General features: G+C 35.6%; 1 protein-coding gene and 1 non-coding gene across 9 annotated transcripts in view; one reads left to right on the top strand and one right to left on the bottom strand.

The window, feature by feature from the left end:
• Nucleotides 1–25,754, bottom strand: part of SEPTIN7 (septin 7) — a 113,892-nt gene that overhangs the window by 2,669 nt on the left and 85,469 nt on the right. For all 8 annotated transcript variants that reach the window (XM_039239158.1, XM_039239160.1, XM_039239157.1 and 5 more), the window contains 5 exons: nt 21,280–21,372; nt 19,891–19,987; nt 18,403–18,454; nt 13,121–13,246; nt 2,693–2,828 (listed from right to left, as the gene is read on the bottom strand). In XM_039239158.1, the coding sequence (XP_039095089.1) occupies nt 2,693–2,828; nt 13,121–13,246; nt 18,403–18,454; nt 19,891–19,987; nt 21,280–21,372 (504 nt within the window). The remainder of the gene's footprint in view (nt 1–2,692; nt 2,829–13,120; nt 13,247–18,402; nt 18,455–19,890; nt 19,988–21,279; nt 21,373–25,754) is intronic.
• TRNAQ-UUG lies at nt 22,468–22,552 on the top strand. Its single transcript has one exon. It is a non-coding gene; the product is annotated as a tRNA-Gln (tRNA).

Raw genomic sequence — 25,754 nt, 5'->3', positions numbered from 1 at the left:
AACAAAAACAGGTGTACACAAAGACTTATATTTAGAGCTCCAAAATCACAGCAAGCTCCCCGAATTCGTATAAAGCAGTGGTTTCTCAAATGTTAATTTTCATATAAATCACCAGGAATGTTAAAAATATAGAATCCTGGACCTCACCAAGATATACTGTAATGAGAATCTTTCAGTGTTAAGATTAGAAATCTGTATTTCAACAAGCCCCAGAGATTCCAATGCAGGTGGTTTTCCTACATTGAAAATTAATGCTGTATAAGCATGCTGGCTGAGAAGTAGAAACTCTCACACAAGGTAACTGCAGAAGCAAAGAGCTCATCTAATGGATCACTAAATAATGTCATTTATGCACTAGTCTCCATTTCTGAAGAAAAGTTATTAATAAAGTCAGATTAAATCTAAATACACTTAATACCCCAAAACTATTCAAAGTCTTCAGATGTCTAGGAATCATATTCTTCTAATGATCATATTACATCAGTGAGTTAACACCTTGAATTTGGATTATAATGATATTTTGCATACAATTTATTTTCTCAATTATTTTGTAAACCCACAGAGAGGGACTTCCTATTTATTCCTACTGCAAATATTTCATGCAATTCCTACAAAATAAAACCATCTAAGATAAATTTAAGCAAACATGAATCAAATATAGGATATCATCTTCCTGATCATAGCAAACAAGGTACTAAGAAAATATCAGAAAATCGAAATGCAAGAAAATGCCTAAATTTAGTTCTAGAAAAAATGCAAGGGAATCAAAAACACACAATTTCTCCTCTGAGAAGGAGAAAGAGTGCTACCACAGGGAAGGGCCTCAAATGAACAAATGAGGTCTTAATTTTTAAGCAAGGTAGTAAGTTCACAGATGTTCATCATTCTTTATGTATACCTTTCTGTTGTATAGAAGTATCTTCTGTGTTAGTTGCATGTAGGTAAAAAGTACAGGTTACAGTCCCTCTCAAGATACCCCTGGGGTTAGATGTCTTCCAAACTTCTGAGTACTTCAGATTTTAGAATGGCAATACTACTTAGAAATATATACATACTACATTTACAAAACACCTCCTGGGCTGCCTAGGGTAGCACCTGTAATCAAACACATTACTATTTTTTGCAGTACATTTTATAAATATTCACATTAAGTAGAATAAAACTATTAGTTCTATGTCTGTTTTGCAGTTTCCAGAGCTTGTTAGGATTTCCGACTTGAAACTATGGATGACTGGGTTTATCAAGTGAATAAGAGCAAACTTAAAGAATTAAGTGGGTTCAAATAATGGCTTATAACTATGCATGCAGCACTGACCAAGTTAATTTAGTCTTCCTCTCATGAAAATAAAAGGAGGTGGACAATAATATCTACTTCATAGGGTTCCAGTGTGGATTTAATGACATAATACATGAAGGAGGCTTAGTACTGTGCCTGATGTGGCTGGACATCAGCAGCTATACCTTAAACAAACTCTTCCTGCACTAATGAAGTTGAAAAAACAAATCACTGTATTAAAGAAGGTTAGATAGGTTTCTTCATCCATATATTTATATACTTACATGGCTTACAGTATTAGGGGAAACTTGGCCTGATCTCTTTACAGTTCTTTCATGCTAAGGAAGATTTCAGACTTCAAAGAGTAATAAAGTTTCTCAAAACTGTTTTCACCATTTATAGAAATGATAAAAAACTCTTGAAGGGTTCTTTGGCTACAGTTCCGTAATTATTTGTTTGTAACATTTACTCTTAGGAGGAAGTTCTAAAATATATCTATAGCAAATGTAAATTCAACTACACTTAGATTTTCAACGAAATCTAAGTTTGGATGTAATGCAGATTATTCCTGTTTTTATTCCCCTTCTGTTAATGGATTTTCCAGATTATTCACTAATTACTGAAAGGGTACAGACTCTTAGATTTAATAAAGGTTGACTAAACTTCATCTCCAAAATGTCATCTTAATAACAGGTGCTAAGATGCTATTCCTGCAGTCCTCTGAGGACTCAAACAAGATGGAAGTATTCTAGATCTCTACTGAATTAAGCCTGTAACAAACAACGACGGTCATAGTTGTTTTTTTTTTTTTTAATTAATTAATTAATTTTGAAAGAATGAATCCCAAGCAGGCTCCATGCCCAATACAGAGCTCAATCTCACAACACTGAAATCATAACTTGAGCCAAAATCAAGAGTTGGATGCTTAACTGACTGAGCCACCAGGTGCCTCTGCTTGTTTTTTATTGTTTTTTTTTTAAAGAGATTCCTACCAAGTATATGTGTCCAAATACTAATATATTGAAACATATATTATACACAAAGTGGTTGCTTTTATTTCTCCATTTTATTATGGCAGTGACCCTAAATTTTTTTTAATGTTTATTTTTGAGAGAGAGAGTGAGCGAGCCAAGCGGGGGAGGGCAGAGAGAGAGGGCAACACAGAATCCAAAGCAGGTTCCAGGCTCTGAGCTGTCAGCACACAGCTAAAAGTGGGGCTAGAACCCATGAACCGTGAGATAACGACCTGAGCTGAAGTTGGATGTTTAATTGACTGAGCCACTCAGGCGCCACAGGACATTATATTAAATTTTTAAAATTATGTGTAGAAAGGTCTTATTATCCATACTATTAAAGATATTTATTATTTAAAAAAAAAATTCTGTCTATAAGAGGTGACAATGTTAGGCTGATTACCTCAGCTTCCGAATCCTTCAGTTTTTGAACTTTTTCTTTGACCTTCATCTCAAACACCTGCTCCATTTCCATCTCCATCTTCTTCATCTTAGCTACATGCTCCCTTCTTTCTTCTTCCATTTGTGCAAGAGGGCTCCTGTTGTGAACATTAAGGATAATCATCAAAAGTCTAAAAATGAAAAGTATAATACAAAACTCTAAAACAGTGATGAAAACAAATGAGATGCTGTTATCACTAAATTTTTTTAAATTAATTTTTTTTAATGTTTATTTACTTTTGAAAGAGAGAGACAGAGCATGAGCAGAGGAGACGCAGAGAGAGAGGGAGACATGTAATCCAAAGCAGGCTCCAGGGTCTAAGCTGTCAGCATAGAGCCCAACATGGGGCCCAAACTCACAAATTGTGAGATCATGACCTGAGCCAAAGTCAGAGGCTTAACCGATTGAGCACCCAGGAGCACCTAAATTGTTTTTCTAAAAATAAGTTTGAAAATAATTTGTCAATCATTCTGAACACCATCTTAAGTGACACAGATTTGAAGTTTTGTGTATAAATGCATTAAAAATTCTTTAGAAGCTCCAGAACTTATATTTATAATCTAGAATTTCCTTCCACAAAGTTTTATATTTAAACTTGAATCTCTAGTGAATAATTATTACGAAAACATAAATAACACACTGTTAACAGGAGGATTCTCTAAACCTAATTAGGGCATACCATATCAGATCTAAAGATGGCACATAAAATAAACTGTAGAAGGAAAATGGAAACATTCCCAAATTATACTCACAGCATGGAAAATAAGAAAATTATTTAATTTTGTACTTTGAACAAAATTTTAATGCGAAAAAAGGAACTGAGCTAATGAGGTTAATATACAGAGCCTATTTTTAGTTCTATAAATTTCGACCTGTTATAATCTTTTTTTTTTTTTTTAATGTTTTATTTATTTCTAGGAGAGAGAGAGAGCGTGAGCAGGGGAGGGTCAGAGAGAGAGGGAGTCACAGACTCCGAAACAGGCTCCAGGCTCTGAGCTGGCAGTCAGCACAGAACCCGACCCGGGGCTCGAACCCACAAACCGCGAGATCATGACCTAAGCGAAAGTTGGATGCCTAACCGACTGAGCCACCCAGGTGCCCCTACAATCTCTTCTTCTAAGACAACTACTGATACTACAATTATAAGTTAATTAACACTAATTCAGACTTATTTTAGTAACTGAATTGACATGCTGGGAATGAATACTAGTCAATACCTAGAACATTTTTCATTTCTAGGCCATTTATGGTAATTTCACTGCTACATTCCCCCTAACTCAAATATTTTATTGTCTTATTTTAAAAGATGTATTTGGTGATAAAAAATGCATACACAGATACATATACGAGAAAGAATCAGAAGAAAATAAATATCCTGGTAATTATTTTTGAAATGCCAGAAAACAGACACAAGCATAGTTAAATGGAAGTATTTCACTCTACTAATATTAAGGTCCACAGGCTCAATTCTCTGCACAATTTTGTTCAAAATTTTCATGTTGAAAAATATTGCAGATGAGCTTTATATTATGGTTAGTATACTTACAGACACAAGGAAACATCAAAGTATCAGTAACTTAGTATAATCCCAGGGAGGAAAGAAACATACTCTGTGGCTTTGAGGATCTCTGAAAACTTTTCAGTATACTAGAACAACTTAAAGAGGCAGGCCCTCTCTGACTTCATTGATAAAAATGTTTATTTTGCCTCTACGTACACAGGGTTTGACCACTGAATTGTACATTTAAATTGGTGAATTTTATCTAAGTAAAGCAGTTTAAAAAATTAAATCATGGGGTGCCTGGGTGGCTTAGTCGGTTAAGCATCCGACTTTCGCTTGGGTCATGATCTCGCGGTTCGTGGGTTCGAGCCCCGCATCAGGCTCTGTGCTGACTGCCAGCTCAGAGCCTGGAGCCTGCTTCGGAGTCTGTGACTTCCTCTCTCTCTGACCCTCCCCTGCTCACGCTGTCTCTCTCTCTCTCTCTCTCCTAGAAATAAATAAAAATATTAAAAAAAAAAAAATTAAATCATGACTTATAAACAAAAACAAAATCAGGCCCTGGGTTTCACCCATAATTTCTAGGGTTAGTCACTTTAATCTTGATGTGACACACTCTGATTACGGTGGATTTGTCTCTTAATGAGTCTGAGTATTTTTACAGTACTACTCTTCCCTATCAAAGAGAAGGACAAAAGAGCCAGATGGAACCTATTTGACAAGAGCAACAGGACAAAAGGTTATGGATTTTTCTTAGCAAAAAGGGAGGACAAAAGCATGAAGTACTGTTGTGATCAAGATGATCTGTTTTTGCAAATTAGTGTAAATTAGAATAAAATGTTAACTGAAGGATAGTCTTCACCAGAAGTAAACTCACAAACCTGCAGTATATTTTAGCAATTAAACAATTAATCAGAAGTTCTGAAGATGAAACTAAACCAAACATTAACTTAGAATAAAAACCTGCATTCAAAAAGTGAGGCTGAAATAAATTAAAAAAAAAAAAAAAACCTTTTTAATGTTTATTTATTTATTTTTGAGAGAGAGAGCACGAGGGAAGGGCAGAGAGAGAGCGGACAGAGGATCCATGGCAGGCTCTGCACTGTCAGCGAAGAGCCTGATGGCGGGGCTCAAACCCATGAGCCGTGAGATCATGACGTGAGCTGAAGTCAGATGCTTAACTGACTGAGCCACCCAGACGCCTCTGAAATAATTTTTTTAATGTAAATATTATTATTGCATTAAAAGCTAAGGCCCTTCTTGCTAATATAGTTCTCATATCTATGGCAGCTGTTTTTGGCATAGGGGCTTCTGATTTCTTGAGCAGGTTGCCAATGAATCCCATGAAATAACATACTCAATGTGTGTGTCTGTGCAAGCATTTTTCTGGTGAGAGGGTCCAAAACTTTCTTTAGATTTTGAGAGAGTCTATAAACCTCACCTATTCCAACCCCCAGAACATTTTTAGCCTCAAGGAAAGAAATAATCTAATAACTATTTTTTAATTGACAGTTTTAACTGAATATGTTTAAGCAACTGAAATTATCCAATACTGTCATAATTTGAAAACATGGTTCAAAACTGTAAATATATTAAATAAACTAGAAACTCAGACTGATTTAAAATTAAATATATATTCCTACTTATAATGACCTATCTATAGAATGCTCATTTAATTTTATCCTTGGGAGGAAAAAGGCAATTCATGTAAATTTAAAGAATTCCTGGTATAATTTGCACGTGAAAATGCGTCCAGCTAACCAAAAGTAAACACTTATCTTGATTTTTATTTAGATAACTTTAGGGAGAAAATAGAAGACTATATTTTGAAACTTGCTTTTAAATTCCAAATTTATTAATAATCTTTACATCCTTAAAAAAAAAAACAAATAACCACTTACATGCCTTCAACTGTGTCATATCTAAACTTTAGAAAAACAAAAAATGGAGACTTAAAACACTTAGAATAAACCACACTAAAAGTAACAATTAAAGGCAAATTCAGAGAATTCACAATTAAGTAATTTAAAGTATGTGCCCTAAAACAAAAGTTCCTGGCAAAATTTGTTAAAGCTAATTAATTTCTTTCCCAAAATTCTGTTATTGTACTCAATCATTATGAAAATAAACATGCTGTACAATTATCTTCTGACAGTCTGCTCAAAATTTTAAACCTATTTAAATACATGTACTTCAAAAAAAGGAAATATTTACAGTATTTCATATGTGAGATACTTTTCAGTTTTTCAGCCTTGTAAAAATACTTGACTTCTGATCAAATGAACTGATATTCCAGTGTTCTAAAAAAAAAAAAGGGTGATACATATCTAAAAATTTTTAAGCCTCTCACCAGTAAAAATGATCTTTCAAATCGTAAATTAGCACCACATTTCTAGTCATCTTTATTAAAGTGATATTTAGGAAACTGTAATACAATATTTTGCTTACGATGTAGAAAACACAGGAAGAAGGATCACTTTTTTACCTCACTTTGTTTTTTTCCAGATAAAACCTTTTTTCATTAGAGGATCAGAAAAACCATTTAAATTATATCATAGCCTAACTGCTTTTTAATGGGAAATTCTTCTTTACACACATAGATATGCTAAAGCTTATTCACTTAAACTTGTCAGAGAAACAAAGAAACTCAGACAAAGAAATGAAAGGGCCAGGTAAAAGATTAAAAGTGGGGGAAAAGGGCTGTAACATAACCTGAATATCACACTAAATCCCCAAAGATATAACACAGCTTCTTCTAGGGATCTCTTTAAAGGGTTATGGTTCCTGAAAGCCACCAGATGATTCACCCTTTCATGTGACCAACAGTAAAATCACAGCAAGGACCACACAAGGCTGACCTAGTAAGGTTCTCCTGCGGTTGTGTTACATGACCTATATTTTGAGTACAACAGAAAACAAACAAATTTCATTTAAATTATGTGTGGTCACATGAGCAAATACATTCACATACTTCTGCACCAGTGTTACTAGGCCACTATGTACACAGACATGTAGCAATTTTTATACAAAAGTTTTCAAAGGAATTTCATTTACATGGATTTCAAAGAGCAATAAAACTTTCCAAAATTTTGGGGAAACAATACTTACCAACATTTTATTTTGCCGAGAGAGACCATTATAACCAAACACAAACAAAACAATATTCTACTACCATTATATTTTCATGAAAGGACATTTGACCAAAGGATAAAACATACAACTGAATAAATTTAAGTTTTTGAAAAAACTCTGGAAAACTTCAGAAATTTATCTTTATTTCTCTTTCAATGAAAACTCTGCCATGTACTAAAGGAGTTCTGAAAGTAAGCCTTTGGAAACCTGTATTTTTGGTTTTGGTTATCCATAAAGTTTTCCCAGGCTTACAGATGGAGAAGGCTACAGAAAACAGAAAAATAGTGGATGGGAAAGAGGTAACAGGGTATGCCCAACTTGAAGCAAGATATCAATTGTCATAACTGGTGCCCATGATAGACAATAGTTCATGAAAGTGACCAATCAAATGTGGTTTTAGGTAAAACATACAAAAGAAGATCAAGGAAGGAATAACTTTAAAAAGCAGGTTAGCAATAAAACAAAACAAAATGAAACAAACAACAAAGCCTTCCCCTTACTGGGGATCACCTTTCTTTCTTTAAGAGATCTGCCATCTGGATATGGTTAGTTTTTCTCCCCTTTCCTTTATAATCCCTTGTTCAATCTTCTTGGATCTGGAACTTGACCTCCCTCTCTGCTAATTCCAATTGCCTACCACCCTCGCTCTCCAGTCAGGGGTGAACAAGATATATTCACCCTGAGGACTTAAGAGGTACTTAAAATAGATGACTTGGTATTTTCTTTGCCAGATACAGGCAATACCTGAATAGCTGCTAGGAACTGTGCCCACTTTCCAGACTTTGACACTGAGACAAATGAGCATTTGATAAGTTCATCTACTTTTCAGATTTTAACCACATAATCTAAATCTTGGTTCCTTCCCAGCTCTACTGAGATATAACGGACATATAATACTGTATAAGATGTACAATGTGATACCTAAATCTTATTTTATATCCTTCTAAAATATAATCATTCTAGAACCACTAACCTCATAAAAAGGCACATTTTCAGTTATATAAATCAAATATTTTAAACCACTGTTTAATATACTCTATATACCATCCAAAACTGCCTCAGAAAATGAAATATAAGATTAATTATTTTACTACTTAATGTTTAAGAAGATAGCTTATACTCTAAAACTAAAGTGGGGTTAGTACCTTGTGGAGTATACACTGCCACATAGGTTAGTATAACTAATTTTTTTTAATCACTATTTTTGAGAGAGAGTGTGTGAATGCATGTGCATGCACACAAATGGGGGAGGGACAGAGAGAGAGGGAACAGTGGATCAGAAGTACGCTCTGCGCTGACAGCAGAGAGCTCAATGCAGGGCTCAAACTCACAAACCATAAGATCCTGACCTGAGCCAGATGCTTAATCAACTGAGCCACCCAGGCAACCCATAATTGTAAATTTTTAATAGATTTGTATATGTATATATATGTATAAATACTCTATGAGGGCAATGAAAAATACACCAGGTCCATTAGCAATCAGCCGATAAATAATGACCTTTTTTATCAATTTTCTTTCTTGAATTGCCTACAGATGCTATTTAGAGACTACGTAAAGCGAGAAAGTGATAAAATGATCATCTCTCTGTTTTTAAGGACCAAAGAGATTGTCCAGTTCAATGGTCTTCAAATATTAGTGTCTCCATTTATATGAAGTCTTCTAAAGGTTACTTGAGCCTCTGCAGTTTTAAGAGAATCAATTTCCAGATCCTCAACTTTCATAAAGTCTTGCCTAGAGTGATTTGCCTGAAAATTTCCAAATTACAAATTTCCAAGTTACAGAGCCCACCTCTCACTTTACAGAAGACCTATTCCCTCTTAACCAGCCCTTAACCTAAGGTACACTGTCCCAGGTATATTTGGAGGTGCAAAAACCTCCAGGTGACAAGAGAAGTCTTCTTCAATGATTAATCAAAGTACTATAACTAAATCCCATACACTGTCTGTATTTCCCAGTATTAACCATGTTTCCAACAAGCTAACTGTGATGTTAGCTGATGGAAATGCAGTATTTGGGTCCATGGTGGGATGCTCTCATGAGGTCAGATACATAATGGAAGGAGGTGGTTAGAAAAGTTGCAATTTTTGTTTAATAACTCTGCAATTTTTGTTTAATAACTCTGACTCTTCCAAACTCTGCACAACCTCAACCTCTCCCTGCCAATATTATCAAAGGATGCATTGCTATGGAGGGAAGAATCCCTTGAAAGCAATACAACTAGAACATCACTAAGAAGCCTAAACTCACATTTGCTTACATCACATATTTAATTATTAGCCATTCTTTCCAGTTCCTCATGAATGAGTCCTTAGTTTTTAGCACATTAACATCAGCTAAAGCACCATTAGCTGCTAATACTGATTTAAACAACAAAAACATTCAGCTAGAATGCCTTCTGAAATTGCTAACATTTTCAAGATAATAGAATATATAACCAATAGATAAAACTTCCAAGTGACTTCTTTCAGATTCAGTATATTACTCAATAAAGCAGTAAAAAACCAATGTAATAAATCATATCAATATCTATTCTAATTACGCCATTCTCCAATTGGTTCAATCTTTAAAGATATTTTCCTACTTACTATTAACATAAAATAACATACTAAGTCCTGGGTCAATTTGCTTTATAGCAGTACAAATGTTTTATTACTTTCAGAGACAAAGTCTGGACATGATTCATCTCATTAAGAAACACATTTCCAACAGAATTCTACTTTTTATGTTTTTGCCTCGGTTATACAGTTTAACTAGAGTAATCCACAATAGAATTCTATTTCTGCACAAGAATTTATAACAACACTGTAAGGTTCACTATTTTTCTCTGAATTGCCTTACCTGAATCCAAGAGCAGAAATATCACAATACCACTATTTTAAAAGTCTTCTATTAGAAATAGGAAAACAATTCCTTATTTCTAGGACATGAACAAATTTATAAAAGAAAAAAAATCAAACATTAACTGCATACATTTAGTGAATAATATGTACTGACAGCACATTTCCCCTTCATATATAAAATTATCGGTGCCTTTAATTACATATGGTTTTCTTTTAAACAATTAAAAAGTTCCCAAGTTAGTAAAACGCATTTAAAATGGATTAGGATTTTTATGAACAATATTTACTATGATGGATCCTCATGTTTTTGTGCTAAATAAAGTTGTCTTTTTTTTTTTTTTAATGTTTTATTTATTTCTAGGAGAGAGAGAGAGACAGCGTGAGCAGGGGAGGGTCAGAGAGAAAGGGAGTCACAGACTATGAAACAGGCTCCAGGCTCTGAGCTGGAAGTCAGCACAGAGCCCGACGCGGGGCTCGAACCCACGAACCGCGAGATCATGACCTAAGCGAAAGTCGGACGCTTAACCGACTAAGCCACCCAGGCGCCCCTAAATAAAGTTGTCTTATACAAATGTTGCTAAGAACAAATAAAAGTCTTTTTCTTATTCACTAAACCTTATCTCAAATAGAATTTTGTATTTTAAATGAAAACAAATTGTTGAAATATTAACCAAATTAATTTTTAAAACAGCAGTAGTAAACTGTTTTGCAAAGCATACATGACTTATCACCATATCAGAACTGTCTAGGGTGCTTATTAAAAAATACAAGCTCTCAGGTCCATCCCACATCTACTGAATCAGAATCTCTAGCCAATTATTAAACCTAGAAATTTACCTTTTTAACAATCATTCTCAGGAGATCCTTAAAACCAGAAAACATAGGAATTGATCAGTAAAGTTCCTCAAATATAAGCATTAGTTAACAGCATAAGAAGAACTTTCTCAAAGTTGAGAAAGAAGAAGTTCAAAGTAATAGCATAAGAAGGAATTCTACTTCAAAGGATCTATGACCCCAACATCATTAGAAAAATAGTGAAGGAAATAAACATAAAGTTAGATCTAAGACCAGTTGTAAAAGAGAACTACTTGTGACTGCCAGTGACTATTAATGCTTTGTTTGCTTTCTTCTGGAATTTAGGGCCACTGTAGAGACATAACTAAAGAAGAAAAAAAAGGAGTATTTTCTTTTCCATTTTAAAGAATGCTGACCGCTATACAACACAGAACTATATTGCTACTTTGCTAACTTGCCTTTTTCATTACTTACATAGATGATCCTTCAGGAATATCCTCTAATGGTAGATAACACCTGGCTACAAATGTACACACAATGTTAAACCAGTTTTCATAATATTTATGATCTTCAACAGTCCCAAATAATGGAAAAATGGGGCACAGATACTGTTAGCAAGAATTCCACCAGCTAACTCACAGGCCTCCTCACACATCTCTTTTCCTACCCCATCATAAACCACCACAGCGTGACATACGGAGTAGCTCAGAAGGGTAAAGCTACACACTCGACAGTCACTCACACTAACAACCAAGAGAAGAAATCCAAACTAAAGCTAACTTATTCCCTGGAAATACAGAATAGAAATGGAGTAGGTAACCAAAACTATATTCATCTAAATATTCCTTTTGTTTGGTCCTGTCCCGTGTTTCTATACAACGTTAGTGAAAACTCTGCTACCAAATGGTTTATTTAAAAAGACAAAAGATAGAAGCTCTATATGTAGTCTCTGTAAAGAGACTATGGGATTTTTATCTTAAAAGTAAAATAGGTTAAGAGATCTTGGTAGCAACTGTTCTCTTCCCTTAAAAAAAAATGTATTTGCAGATACATGTACCCCTACGTTTATAGCAGCATTATTTACAATAGCCAAGATATGGAAGCAGCTCAAGTGTGCATCCATAGATGAATGGATAAAGAAGATATGGTGTGTGTATACACACACAGACACACAGACACACACACACACACAGGAATATTATTTAGCCATTAAAAAAAAAAAGAATGAAATTTTGCCCTTTGCAACAACATGGATGAAACTAGAGTATAATGCTAAGTGAAATAAGTCAGAAAAAGACAAATACCATAGGGTTTCACTCATATGTGGAATTTAATAAACAAAACAAATGGGGGGCTCCTGGGGGGCTCAGTCGGTTAACTGTCCAACTTCAGCTCAGGTCATGATCTTGCAGTTTGTGAGTTCAAGCCCCTACACAGGGCTCTGTGCTGACAGCTTGGAGCCTGGTGCCTGCTTCGGATTCTGTGTCTTCCTCTCTCTCTGCCCCTCCCCTCCTCAAAAATGGATAAACATTTTAAAAAAAATGAGCAAAGAGAAAAATAGAGATTGAGAGAGGAAGAGACAAACCAAGAAACAAACTCTTAACTATAGAGAACAAACTGAGGGTTACCCGAGTGGGGAGGGGATAGTGGGGGAATGGGTTAAATAGGTGATGGGGATTAAGGAGTATACTTGTGATGAGCACTGGGTGATGATGTAGGGAATTGTTAACCACTATACTGTACACCTGACATGAATATAACACTGTATGTTAACTAGCTGAATGAAACTGTTAAAAAAATGTATTTGCAGAGGAGTCATTTGATTTCTAATTGGGGTTCTATTAAACATGTGGTATATACATTATAAATACAATTGCAAATGATCAGAAGAGAATGCATGGCTCTTTCACTTAAGGAACAAGGAACACTTCCTGTGAAAATTAAGTAGTAAAATACAAAACTGCCAAAACAAAGCTTATCAGCAATAAATTTCTGCTATTGTGCATAACGACCATTATCCCAATTTTCTAATGAGTAGCCAAGAAACTGATGAAAATGAAATAATATGATTATTTACTTACATACGCGATACCTTTTCCGGAGAAAACAACATATACTTACTTGGTAAGCTGCCCTTTATTCTTGTTATTATCAACTCCATTATAAGTCACAGCTGCCAGCTTTCTGCTTCGGTAGTTCTCATAGTGTACATTATTAGTGACATCTTTCAAGTCCTGCATGTGTGTTCTGTCATAAATAAATAACGTATCAACAGTTTGCTTCTATGAAGAAAGCTTTGATATAAATTCAAAAATTTCCAAAACAAAATTTCTAGATGTAAAACAAGCAAAAAGACTATACTTAAGGAAGAACAGTCATTGTCTTCATTTACACTCAAGGCAGAACAAGATACAATATGCTAAACCTGAAACCAAAGGAAATTAGGTTCCAAAGGAGAATTTAAGAGTTCTAAATCACCTCAAAGCAATTACTAAAGAATGATATTTCTACAGAAGAACATTTACTCTTATGGTATATGTTTTATTTTACTAGAGAAAGATTCCTGTCAAATCTCATAAAACCTAATTTCTTTTAGTAATATTATTAAGATTTGAGCTTTTACAAAGGCAATACATATGGATACTTCAGGTCACATATCAAGTTGATTCAAACTAAGGAAAATAATTTAGAGTATATTCCTGTTTCTTCACACTGTTCAGTGAATGTGCTATTTTAGTTCAGTGAATTTTACTCATAGCACTTCTATGATATATAAAATCAATACATATAGGAGATGAACTATACAATACAGGTGACAATTTCATCATTTCTGAGTGATCCTAGGTGCTACAGACACTCTGAGCTGCTCTGTGATATCCTCCATCTGACCCGGTAATAGCAGAGTACTCTGTTCTGTCTGATTCTCCCTTTATTCATCATCCATTCCTACCTCTGCCACCCTCCATCTTTCATCCCCATCACTTTACCAAAATTCTCTTCTGTGTTTTATTCCTTCTGCTATCCAGAAAACACGTACTATCTCTTTACGAACAGAATGTGACTTTCAATTACTCTGACTCATCTCCTACGAATGGACATTTCCATGCAATTCTCTGATAATTTATTCATCGTAAGGATTATTTCTTGGTTTTCCTCAATTCTCATGTTCCTTTAGGCTCTGTTCCTTGTTGAATTTATCCTCTCCATGGCCACTACCCTTTCCTCGTCAGTCAAGTCAGGTAGCTCCTTATTCCTAGAATATCCAGTGGTTGAGACTGAATAGTCCATGCTAATTTGTTATGGACTCTTCTAACTTCAGAGTCCCACTGCTTTGAAAGCTCTCTTCCCAGCCTTCAGGCTGAGTCACTCTAACCCTTAACAATTTTCTCCTTGGTGGTCAGTCATTTTTTGGTATCAGTATATGTTGTGGGTACCACCACACAACCTCTTCAATTTTACTATAAGCTGCCCTTTATAAGAAATATTTTTGCCATCATTTCTTGTACTCTTGATACAAATAGCACATAACAGGCCCTGTAAAACAAAATTGGTAACTAAATATTAAAGCTGAGGTAAGAGAAATACCACTGATTTTCTGGAACAAATTACTGTTACCAGTTTCTCTAAGTAGAGAATAATAACAAATAGCTGTACCAATATAAAAATAATGTTTCGTAATTTTAAATATAGATGACCTCCTTATGGAATCATTGAAAAATCACCAAAGGACCGGAGGTGGAAGCACTTAGTAGTTGAAATACAAGATGTGTAAAATTAAAAAAAGGTGGATTTATTAACTGTTTAAGCTATTTCTGTTAATGTCATCTAACATTTTAGATAATGAAAGATTTTTCCCTTTCCCTGAAATAACCTCTCTATAATTAACTAGTTAAGATTTTTTTCAGGACATAATAGTCTCTGTTTCATTTAAATATGCTTCACTTTCTAAAAAATCTTTTTTATCTGAGAGAGAGAGAGAGATCGCTCACAAGCAGGGGAGAGGGGCAGAAGGAGATAATGAGAGTCTTAAGCAGACTCCATGCTCCATCCCATGTCCCTGGGATCACGACTTGAGCTGAAATCGAGAGCTGGATGCTCAACTGACTGAGCCACCTAGGCGGCCCTACTTTATTTTTTAAGATTCAACCCATTCCTTCACTCTTGAAATCAATAATTATCAATAAAGTTTTCTCCAGTTTCAGGAACTTAATCATCTTTTCCATTTCTCCATGCTGGTATCATGGCCCTCTTTTCTCTCCTTTTGTTTTCTTTCTCTATTTAATTTCTGCACTGTCCATCACCACACCCTGAAAATAATCACATCAAGTTTGTCTCCTTTCCATTGTATTCCTTGGTTTGCCTGCAACAACAACCAGTTCTCTTAATTAGCAAAATGACACTTCTTTGAACTTGGGTCTTTCTTAGAAGCAACCATTATTCCTAAATTTAACCTGCAAGATTTCAATTACTTGGAATTATAGACATCTGGCACACCAATGATGAGATTTCCTTGCTTTAAGTACCATTAAATATCTACTAGGTGCCTTTCAAGACATGAGCTAAATTAAATAAAAATCTTTCTCATCTCTACTCGAAACCTACAAGAAAAAGTAATAAATCAAAATATTCTTAAGCTTTTCATTTTCAAACAACAACACCCTCCTTTTCAAGGATGTATTTTATACACTTAAATGTAAAAACCGCAAACGAAAAATTGTGATAAAAAGTAAAACCACCTTTTACTTTACCACCTTGGTGACGTAAAACCACCAAGCATAAGTGAACATTTATGCTTTAGGAAGTAAAACAAATGTGCTGCAGCAAACCGAACAAATAAATGAGCTTTCATTAAGTAAAATCACCTAACCATCTACCTTAGGAGCTGAAATCAATGTCTTCGTCCTACTCAATGATAAAAATATTAAACAGGACTGCTCCCAATCTCACAAATAAACATCAGTGAATGACTGCATTTATTATAATCAATGTTAAGACATCTATTTCTATGAATCCTTTCGTATCTGACCCACTCCATGAAATATACACTTACCCTAAATTCTTTTAATCCATCTAAGTAATCATTTTATGACCCAGCTCTGCTGTATATTATGTAACTTCAGAATTTTTTATATTTCATCCTTGTATGACTACCTTGCAGCTTTCCTATACTCAATCTTCCTGCAGGAGTGGCCCATTTGTTCTATAATACTTTTGTACTAGTGAGTCCCACTCACCAGCTGTCAGGCGATGCACCTTCAAATGTTCAAAGTCTGGCTTCCAGCTCAGTAATTAGCCTTCCCCCTCTATACTACTTTAGCTATGCAGTCAACTATTGATTGCATATTTAAAAATACACAGACACCACTATGTCAAGCAGTGGGCAAGTTGCAGAGATTTTAAATTGGGGAAAGGAATAAAATCAGAGAGAATGGACTGGCAATTAATATTTAGAAAACAGTCCTGGGGTGCTTGGATGACTCAGTTGGTTAAGGGACTGACTCTTGATGATTTTGGCTCAGTCCATGATCTCACAGTTCACGAGATGAAGCCCCACAGCGGAATCCACACTAAGCATGGAGCCTGCTTAGAATTCTAGGTCCTTCTCTCTCTGCCCCTAACCTGCTCATGCATGCCTGTGTGCGCGCTCTCTCAAAATAAGTAAATATAAAAACTTAAAAAAAATTCCCTACATATATACTATCATAAGCAATTATACTATTTTTTAAAAATTTATTTCTGAGAGAGAGAGAGAGACAGCATGAGCAGAGGAGGGCAGAGAGAGAGGGAGATACAGAATCCAAAACAGACTCCAGGCTCTGAGCTAGCTGTCAGCACACAGCCCGACGCCGGGCTCGAACCCACGAACCGTGAGATCATGACCTGAGCCAAAGTCAGACGCTTAACCGACTGAGCCACCCAGGCGCCCCTATATTATTCTTTTGAAATCATGCCTTAAGAATGGAAGAGAAAGGGAACAGTTCATAATAGAAACTGAAATGCTATATTCTCTAAAGTGAGACAGATGGCCCTCTCTTGTGTGCATCTGTTCTCTCGCTGTGCGAGGCCTGGCAATCCCAACTGCTGAACCAACCCTATCCACTACTTCCTACCTGAAGCGCCTGGTCATAAGCTCCTTTAAGAAAGACTAACTACATAGAAATCTCTTTGATCTCAAAATTCACTCTGATATTTAGTGTACTTCTTGACGTAGCAGTTTAACTCATTTAAATTTCCCTCCTCTCTCATAATAACTTTACTGTTCCATGACTTCCAATGACCATCAATATGCAAGTTAATACTTCCACACAGATAAAGATACTGCTGTGCATTAGGAAATTGGATGATAGTATGAAAATAAACAAACATCAACTTTATATGGCCATACAAAACTGGAGGTCAAAGAGAGTATGTGGTGAGGGCCTAGAGAAACAAGCAAAATGGGGGTGGAGAGAAGTGGCGAAGGGGTGTGAGGTGGCAAGAGGAAGGAATTTATCTCAACACGAAAACACTGAGGTTTATTTCGATGCCCTTTCTGTTTCTTGCCCACTGATGTCTCTGCTTCTGTTCAACTTTTTCTTCATGGTTTCCTCTTTGCTATTTCTTTTCTAATTCAAGTCCCAGTCTTCTGATCAGGATTAGTTCAATGTCCTGCTCTCATAGGTTTTCCTTCTCTTTCATCAGCTGCACGAGATACAATTTAGGAGTAATGTTTTCTTGCCTGGGAGGAAGATCAGTTTTGTTCACTATGCTCTAGTACCAAAAACACCTCACTCACCAGCTACCAGGTTGTGTATCTTTTAACAAAGTCTAGTCTTTAACTCAAAGCCTAGCCTTCCCTTCCAGTTTTCTCACATAAAAAGAGCAAAAGCCTTTTCCTTTCCATCTTCCCTGTCTCTCTCAGTATTAAACCTCAACACAAAACATAACCAAAAAAGGGACTCATTTTCCCACACACTGCTAGCAACACAGCTTATTTTGTAGTTTTGCTAACAGCTTTAAAACCTGGCAAAATAATCCAAGTTGTCTCCAAGCAGTGCTTACTTGAGTGCTAGAATGAAGATACCAATTTAAGTTAGCTATATTAAAGAAAAAATAGGGGACCTGGGTGGCTCAGTCGGTTAAGCATCCAACTTCAGCTAAGGTCATAATCTCGCAGTTCACAAATCTGAATTCTGTGTAGGGCTCTGTGCTGACAGCTCAGAGCCTGGAGCCTGCTTCAGACTCTGTGTCTCCCTCTCTCTGTCTACCCCTCTCCCACTCAAGCCCTGTCTCTCTCTCTCTCTGAAAAATAAAAACATTTAAAAAAAATAATCAGTTATAGAAGGCAAAAGTAAATCTAATTCTAACTTTATTTTGAGAAAGAAAAAAATCTTAAATAATATTTTATCATTGCTCAAACTTACCTTATCAACATATTTCTTAGAATTGTAAAATCACAATGTTCACCATTTTCAACTATATAAAAAAAAAAGAACACACTAAGCCCAATCTTTTCAAAGGAAAATTCACAAAATGTTGGAGGTAACAATGAGAAAATATGCAACATTTCATTAACTTTTCATTACTCTTCTTTAGATCAATTTTTCATTAAAGTTTTAACACTATACCATAGTACTTAATTTAAGGGCATGGCAGACAAGTGTACTCTGATATTATTTATTATAGTTTAATCTTCAATGATAAAATATATAAACCTAGTAAATGCGCTCTCCAGAAAAAAACTTTTTTTGAAATTTTGAATGTACTGATTTGTAAGAGAATATATTTGTTCCATAATAAAATGTGTTTTAAAAGTTTAGTTTTGGGGGGAGGCGGAATCACTTTCATAAACAAAATAAAAATGTGAGCCAATAACTTTAAGGTTCTTTATTTTAAAGAAATGTATCCCTAATAAGAACATTCTGGTGGGGAGGGGAGTACTAAAACTAGAGAAACAATTTCTTTAGCACACATTTCTAAGGACTGTGTAAGTTCTAAAGCCTCAGTTCAGCAACTCAAAGTTACCTGAGGATGACAGAGAGGTGGGGACAAGTGTAGCCTCACTGACAGGAAAAGCTGGTGATAAGGACAATAAGTTGGAATAGTATCCTAAAAATTACAGAATTTTTCTAACTAATACTAACAAGTAGAAAAATAATCATGACTTAATCTTAGTTCCTAGTTACTATAACACAGAAGACTAAATATTAGTCTTCTATATATAGGAGTCTATATTCTATAGACTTCTATATTCAATATAATAAACACAAACTTGGGGAAATATGTCTATTGCCAAGAAGACTTCTAAAGTTTCATGCTATAAACTAAGATTTTACTGGTATTTAAAAAACTCTTTACAAAATTAGCAGAATATCTCTTAACAATGAAATTTTTTTTATTCTAAAAATGTGATGCTACAAGTTGATTTTTATACCAAGGAAAGAATATTATGAATATTTTAAATTCACTTTAAAGTGAAAGTTGTTCTCAATCATTCTTTGAAGGTCCCAGACCCACCTGAGCATCTGAGGCTCAGATAAAAGTGAGAGTTCTTTTCTCTGAAACCATTTTCAATTTCAGGTTTATTAGTTCCTTGGAAGCAACTTTTGGACCCCAGATAAAGAATTCTTACACTCTTAAGTATGTTTTCAAACAAGAAAACAGCAGTAGATTTAATGATGGGATGGAGATGGGAGACAGGCTGATGACTGACTTGGAGAGTATTACAGTTAGGATTTGCCTGACTTGGCAAAAACACAGTCTGAGAAACTAGAAAGTACTTATGATAAAATGAGGCTAAATAAAACTGAATTCAGAACTATCTCTGAAAATCTAGATATATCAGTGTGAAATACATATTTGATCACATTTGTGAAATCTTATAGAAAGTCATTCAGTGAAGAAAACCTTACCTTCAGCAACACCCCAAGGATACTGCCTTCCTCTGACCCTTTTGCCATTAACTTCAATGATAGTATTACTACCTACCACAGCAAGAGGTAAACGGTCCTATAAAATAAAGTATTCTTGTTCAAATATATCTCTGTAGTCCTCACAAATTCAAGAATAAAGTTTATATTACTCAACACGTTATCAAAAAAAATATAACCTTGACAGTTTCTGTATTCACTTTTATAAGGCATTCAATTACTATTTAGTAAACTGTCATTACATGGTATTCTCACCAATATAAACAATGAATAAAATTATGTTTTCTCTGAAAATTTACAAATACTAAGGCATATATACTCTACTCATCAAATTATCTGTTAAAAACTCCAAAGAAGCTGTGCCATATTAAAAAATTAAAAGAGGGAAATAAAAAAGTGTATTGGCAGTTAGAGGGAACTCATGAGGCTTGTGACTAGCATGCTCATCTATCACAAACCAACTCTAATAGCCCTGGAAGCAGGGAATATTATACATGCTAAAATCTACGTCTAGAGCTCCAGACCTAGGGGACTCAATCTATATTTATCCAGATTTAATTCAGACTACAATCTTCCAAAATTCTTGTAGCTTCCAAAAATATTTAATAATATATAAAATATATGACTATTTTATAAAACCTCAAAAACTCTTCACTGGTCAGGTACATGTATTTCATTATTACAGGATAATTATTTGCTTATAAAATGCCATTATTTAACAAATCATTTTTAGGTCCAGGGTACTTAGGAAGTGACCACAAATTAAAAATATAGGGGTGCCTAAGTGGCTTGTCAGTTAAGCATCCAACTTCCGTTCAGGTCATGATCTCACAGTTTTTTAGTTCAAGCCCTATATTGGGCTCTGTGCTGACAGCTCAGAGCCTAGAGACTGCTTCAGATTCTGTGTTTCCCTCTTCTCTCTGCCCCTCCCCTGCTTGTGCTCTTTCCCTCTCAAAAATAAACAAACAAACAAATAAATAAAAATACAGATAATTATATTGATATAGGTTTTGGCTGTTTTTTATAAAAGATAAAAAAACATATTTTTGTCTGGCTCTTGAACAGTATGCAAAAACAGTGCTTAGGAACAAATCCTCTCCCTTCTTATTACATGTTTCTTTAAGGAGGAAAATTACATAATATAAAGCTAGTTAACTGAAAATTGAAGACAGAGATTATAAAATAGATTATGCCATTCATCTCTCTATTCAACAAAGTTAATTGCAAAGTTTAATTCAACACTGAATAATCTCCCTATTCATTTTGTAAGCCAGCTATTTAAAAACATTGATATTTTTTATCTTTTCAGTGGATATTTCCATGGTTTTAAGGCCCTGGAACATTTTAGTTTATGTATGGGAATAAACCTACCTTTATCTTTTTAACAAGCTTATTTTCTTCTTCATCATCTGTTTCTGGAAATTCATATATTTTAATTTTATGTTCTTGGATTTCTTTCATTATCTAAAATGAGCAAAAGGGCACCACACATAATTAGTACATTAGCTTTATTTGTATTATATTCTTTTAAAATTCCTGATTCCTCAGCTCTAATTCCTTTACTGTTTTTCAGTGATGAAAACTATAATCTAAAATCAAAGTACAATCTTGATCTTTTTTTAAAACTATGAAGTTGGTATATAAATTACCTCAGAAGTATTGAAGTTAATATGTTTATAATACCAAGAGATCTAAAAATGATATAAGATTCCAGAAAGGCTTTCTCTAGTTGATTTCTACTATAATGGTTATCATTTACTCACAATGACTGAGATTCTTTCTCTAGATAGAACTTTTCACCAACTATTTTATTCAGATGAATCAACATAGCTTAAACTCATCTAATTTTTAGTAAAATTAGTAAATGAAACTAAATACAGCACTGGCTCCAGGAGAAAAAATCTGCACACTAATCAGAAGATATCCTTGCATGTATATTTGTGTACACAAAATCAAGGAGAAACAGATATAAAATGAGGCAGATACACAGGGAAAAAACACATCCTGGAAGTTAAGAAGCTAAGAAGTTAATAAAGAGAATGCAAAAACACTTATCAATAACATCACAAGTGACCTACTTCAGACTAAAGTATCTTTTCCCACATCACTCCAAATTCTAAACAAAACACAGATAACCAAATAATATTCAACTACCTACCCTATTCAAACTCATAATAAACCGATGGCCAATATACCTAGAACTAGGTCCTTGCCTTTACTGATATTTCAGCACTACTAATCACTGTACGGGTCCCAAGCAGTGCAAAGAGACTCCAAACAAAATGTGTTACGTGGTAACTAAAGTAGGTAGAGGCAAAATGCCACAGAGAAAAACATGATAATAAATGATGAAGTGTCAAATACAGGACTAGGAGAAAAAAAGAAACACTAGTGGCTAGCTCTAAGAGCAGTGGTTCTTGTGGTGCCTGGGTAGCTCAATCAGTTAAGCGACTGACTCTTGATTTCAGCTCAGGTCATTATCTCACAGTTATGAGATCAAGCCCCACATCAGGCTCTATGCTGGGAATGGAATCTGCTTAAGATTCTCACTCATGGGGCGCCTGGGTGGCTCAGTCGGTTGAGCGTCTGACTTTGGCTCAGGTCATGATCTCGCGGTTCGTGGGTTCGAGCCCCATGTCGGGCTCTGTGCTGACAGCTAGCTCAGAGCCTGGAGCTTGCTTCGGATTCTGTGTCTCCTTCTCTCTCTGACCCTCCCCTGCTCATGCTGTCCCTCTCTCTCAGAAATAAATAAAACATTAAAAAAAAAAAAAAGATTCTCACTCATATTTTTCTCTCTCTTTCTGCCCTCGCCCTGCCCCTGCCCTGCTTGTTCTCTTTCAAAGAAAAAAAAAAAAAAAGCAGTGGTTGTATATTAAGAATTCCAAATCTCCACCTTAATTTACAAAACCAGCTGGTAAAGATACAATTCAATAACTCATTCTAAAAAGGTTCTCCATAAACTCCACGCAATTGCATGGTCCCACACCATTTTCTGGGATAATCTGGCACCAGCCACAGCATGGTGAGACCCTCTCCAAGAGGATCTGTGCAGGTCAATGCCAGGCAAATCTCTAGGATTTGAAACCAAGCCTTGCATCTGAGATAAAACACAGGAGTGCTGTGCTGCCTGGCAGGCAGATAGATGGTTCAGATTCAAGAGAGGGTGAAGGCAGGGATCTGACAGAAGCTGGGGAAACAGGAAGAGTGACTGTTTGCTCTTCTGTGAGGGATTCCTGAGGAGTGACAGGTGCGAGATTCCCAGCCTTGGGGACAAGAAAATGGGGTGATACCATTCTCCACTGCACTGCCCCCCCCCATCAACATTGACCAACTTCATTGAGAAAAACAGCCACTTACACCCAGCCCTCTCCCCCTGTGCCCTGTACAGCCTCTCTACTATGGCAAATCCACCTGAGAATAAATGCAGCAGGCCCCTCCCGCAGAAGACCACCACAAAAAGCCATGTATGCACCAAGTCTACTGATCATAGATAGAATGCTGCAAAGCTTCAGCTCTAGGGAAATAGGATATATTTTCCTTTTTAGCAGGGGACCTCTTCATAATACAGCCATTACTCTCAAAGCAGGAATATAATAGGCTTTCCTAACAACCACGGGAAAGAACAGTGACCCAGACACAATGACAAGATGGAGGAATTCACCATAAGAGAAAGAAAAGGAAAAAGTCCCAGCCAGAGGGGCGCCTGGCTGGCTCAGTCGATTAAGCGTCCGACTTCGGCTCAGGTCATGATCTCACGGTTCATGGATTTGAGCCCCGCATCAGGCTCTGTGCTGACAGCTAGCTCACAGCCTGGAGCCTGTTTCAGATTCTGTATCTCCCTCTCTCTCTGACCCTGCCCTGCTCACGCTGTCTCTCTCTCTCTCTGAAATAAATAAAACATTTTAAAAAAATTTTAAAAAGGAAGATTAAAAAAAAAAGTCCCAGCCAGAGATTTAACCAATAAAAATACAAGCAGGAAGTCTGAACCAGAATTTAAAATAGTAATCATAAGGATACTAACTGGACTTGAGAAAAAGCATAGAAGATACTAGGGAATCTCTTACTACCGAGATTAAAGAAGTAAAAACTAGCAGGCTAAAATAAAAAATGCTATAAGTGAGATGCAAAACCAAATGTATGCAATGACAATGAGGATGAACAAAAAGGGAGGAACAAATCAGTGATATATAAGATAAAATCATGGAAAATAATAAAGCTGAAAAGAAGAGGGAAAGAAAGGTATTGGATCATGAAGGCAGACTTAGGAAACTCAGTGAGTGGCTGCTTAAAGCATAATAATATTAACATCATAGGAGTCCCAGAAGAAGAGAAAGAAAAGGGGGCATAAGTCTTATTTGAACAAATTATAGCTCAAAATTTCCATAATCTGGGAAAGGACACAGCAAAATCCAAGAAACACAGAGAACTCCCATTAAATTCAACAAAAGCTGGCCATCATCAAGACATATCATAGTAAAATTCACAAAATACACAAAAGAATCCTGAAAGCAGCAAGGGGGGAAAACGTCCTTAGGCTACACAGGAAGATAGCTCAAGTTCACAGCAGATCTGTCCACAGGAACTTGGCAGGCTAGAAAGGAGTAACATGATATCTTCAACATGCTGAATGTGAAATATGCAGCTAAGAATACTTTACCCAGCAAGGCTATCATTCATAATAGAAGGAGAGATAAGAGTTTCCCAGACAAAAACAAAAGTGGTTTGTGACCACTAAACCAGCCCTGCAGGAAATATTAAAAGGGGGTCTTTGAGAGGGGGTAAAAAAGACCAAAAGCAACAATGACTAGAAAGGAATAGAGAACATCACCAGAAACACCAACTTTACAGGTAACACACTGGCAGTAATTTAATATATATCAATAATCACTGCGAATGTAAATGGACTACATGATTCAATCAAAAGACATGGGGTATCAGATTGGATAAACAAAAACAAAAACAAAAAACAACACCCATCTGTATGCTGCCTACAAGAGACTCCTTCTAGACCTAAAGACATCTGCAGATGGAAAGTGAGGGAATGGAGAACCATCTATCACACTAATGGAAAAGAAAGAAAGCCGGAATAGCCATACTTTAAAACAGGCAAACTAGATTTTAAACTAAAGACTGTAACAAGAGATGAGGGAGGGCATTATATCATAATTAAGGGGTCTGTCCATCAAGAAATCTAACAATTATAAATATGTATGCCCCCAATTTGGAGGCACCGAAATACATAAATTAATAACAAATGTAATGGAACTCACTGAATAAAAATAAAATAATAATAGGAGACTTTACCACCCCCACTTACGGCAGTGGACAGATCATCTAAGCAGAAAATCAACAAGGAAACAATGGCTTTGAATGACACACTGGACCTGATGGACTTAACAAATATATTCACCCTAAGGCAGCAGATTACACATTCTTTTTGAGTACACATGGAACATTCTCTAGAATAGATCACATACTGAGTCACAAATCAGCCCTCAACAAGTACAAAAAGACTGAGATCTTACCATTCATGGTTTTAGACCACAATGCTATGGAACTTAAAGCTTACTTCCCCCAACCCCTCAAAAATTTGGAAAGACCACAAATACATGGAAATTAAAGAATATCCTACTAAAGAACAAATGGGTTAACCAGGAAACTAAATAAGAAATTTAAAAAGTACATGGAAGCAAATGAAAATGAAACACAATACAAATCCTTTGGAATCCAGCAAAGGTGATCCTGAGTGAAGTATATTGTAATCCTGGCCTACCTCAAAAAAAAAGAAATGTCTCAAATACACAACCTAATCTTACACCTAAAGGAGATAGAAATGGAACAGCAAA

This window comes from Hyaena hyaena, unplaced genomic scaffold (assembly GCF_003009895.1).
Source record: "Hyaena hyaena isolate Hyena2069 unplaced genomic scaffold, ASM300989v1 scaffold_153, whole genome shotgun sequence".
Lineage (NCBI taxonomy): Eukaryota > Metazoa > Chordata > Mammalia > Carnivora > Hyaenidae > Hyaena > Hyaena hyaena.
Note: the sequence above shows the minus strand (reverse complement) of the source record. Positions and strands in the feature narration are given on the sequence as shown.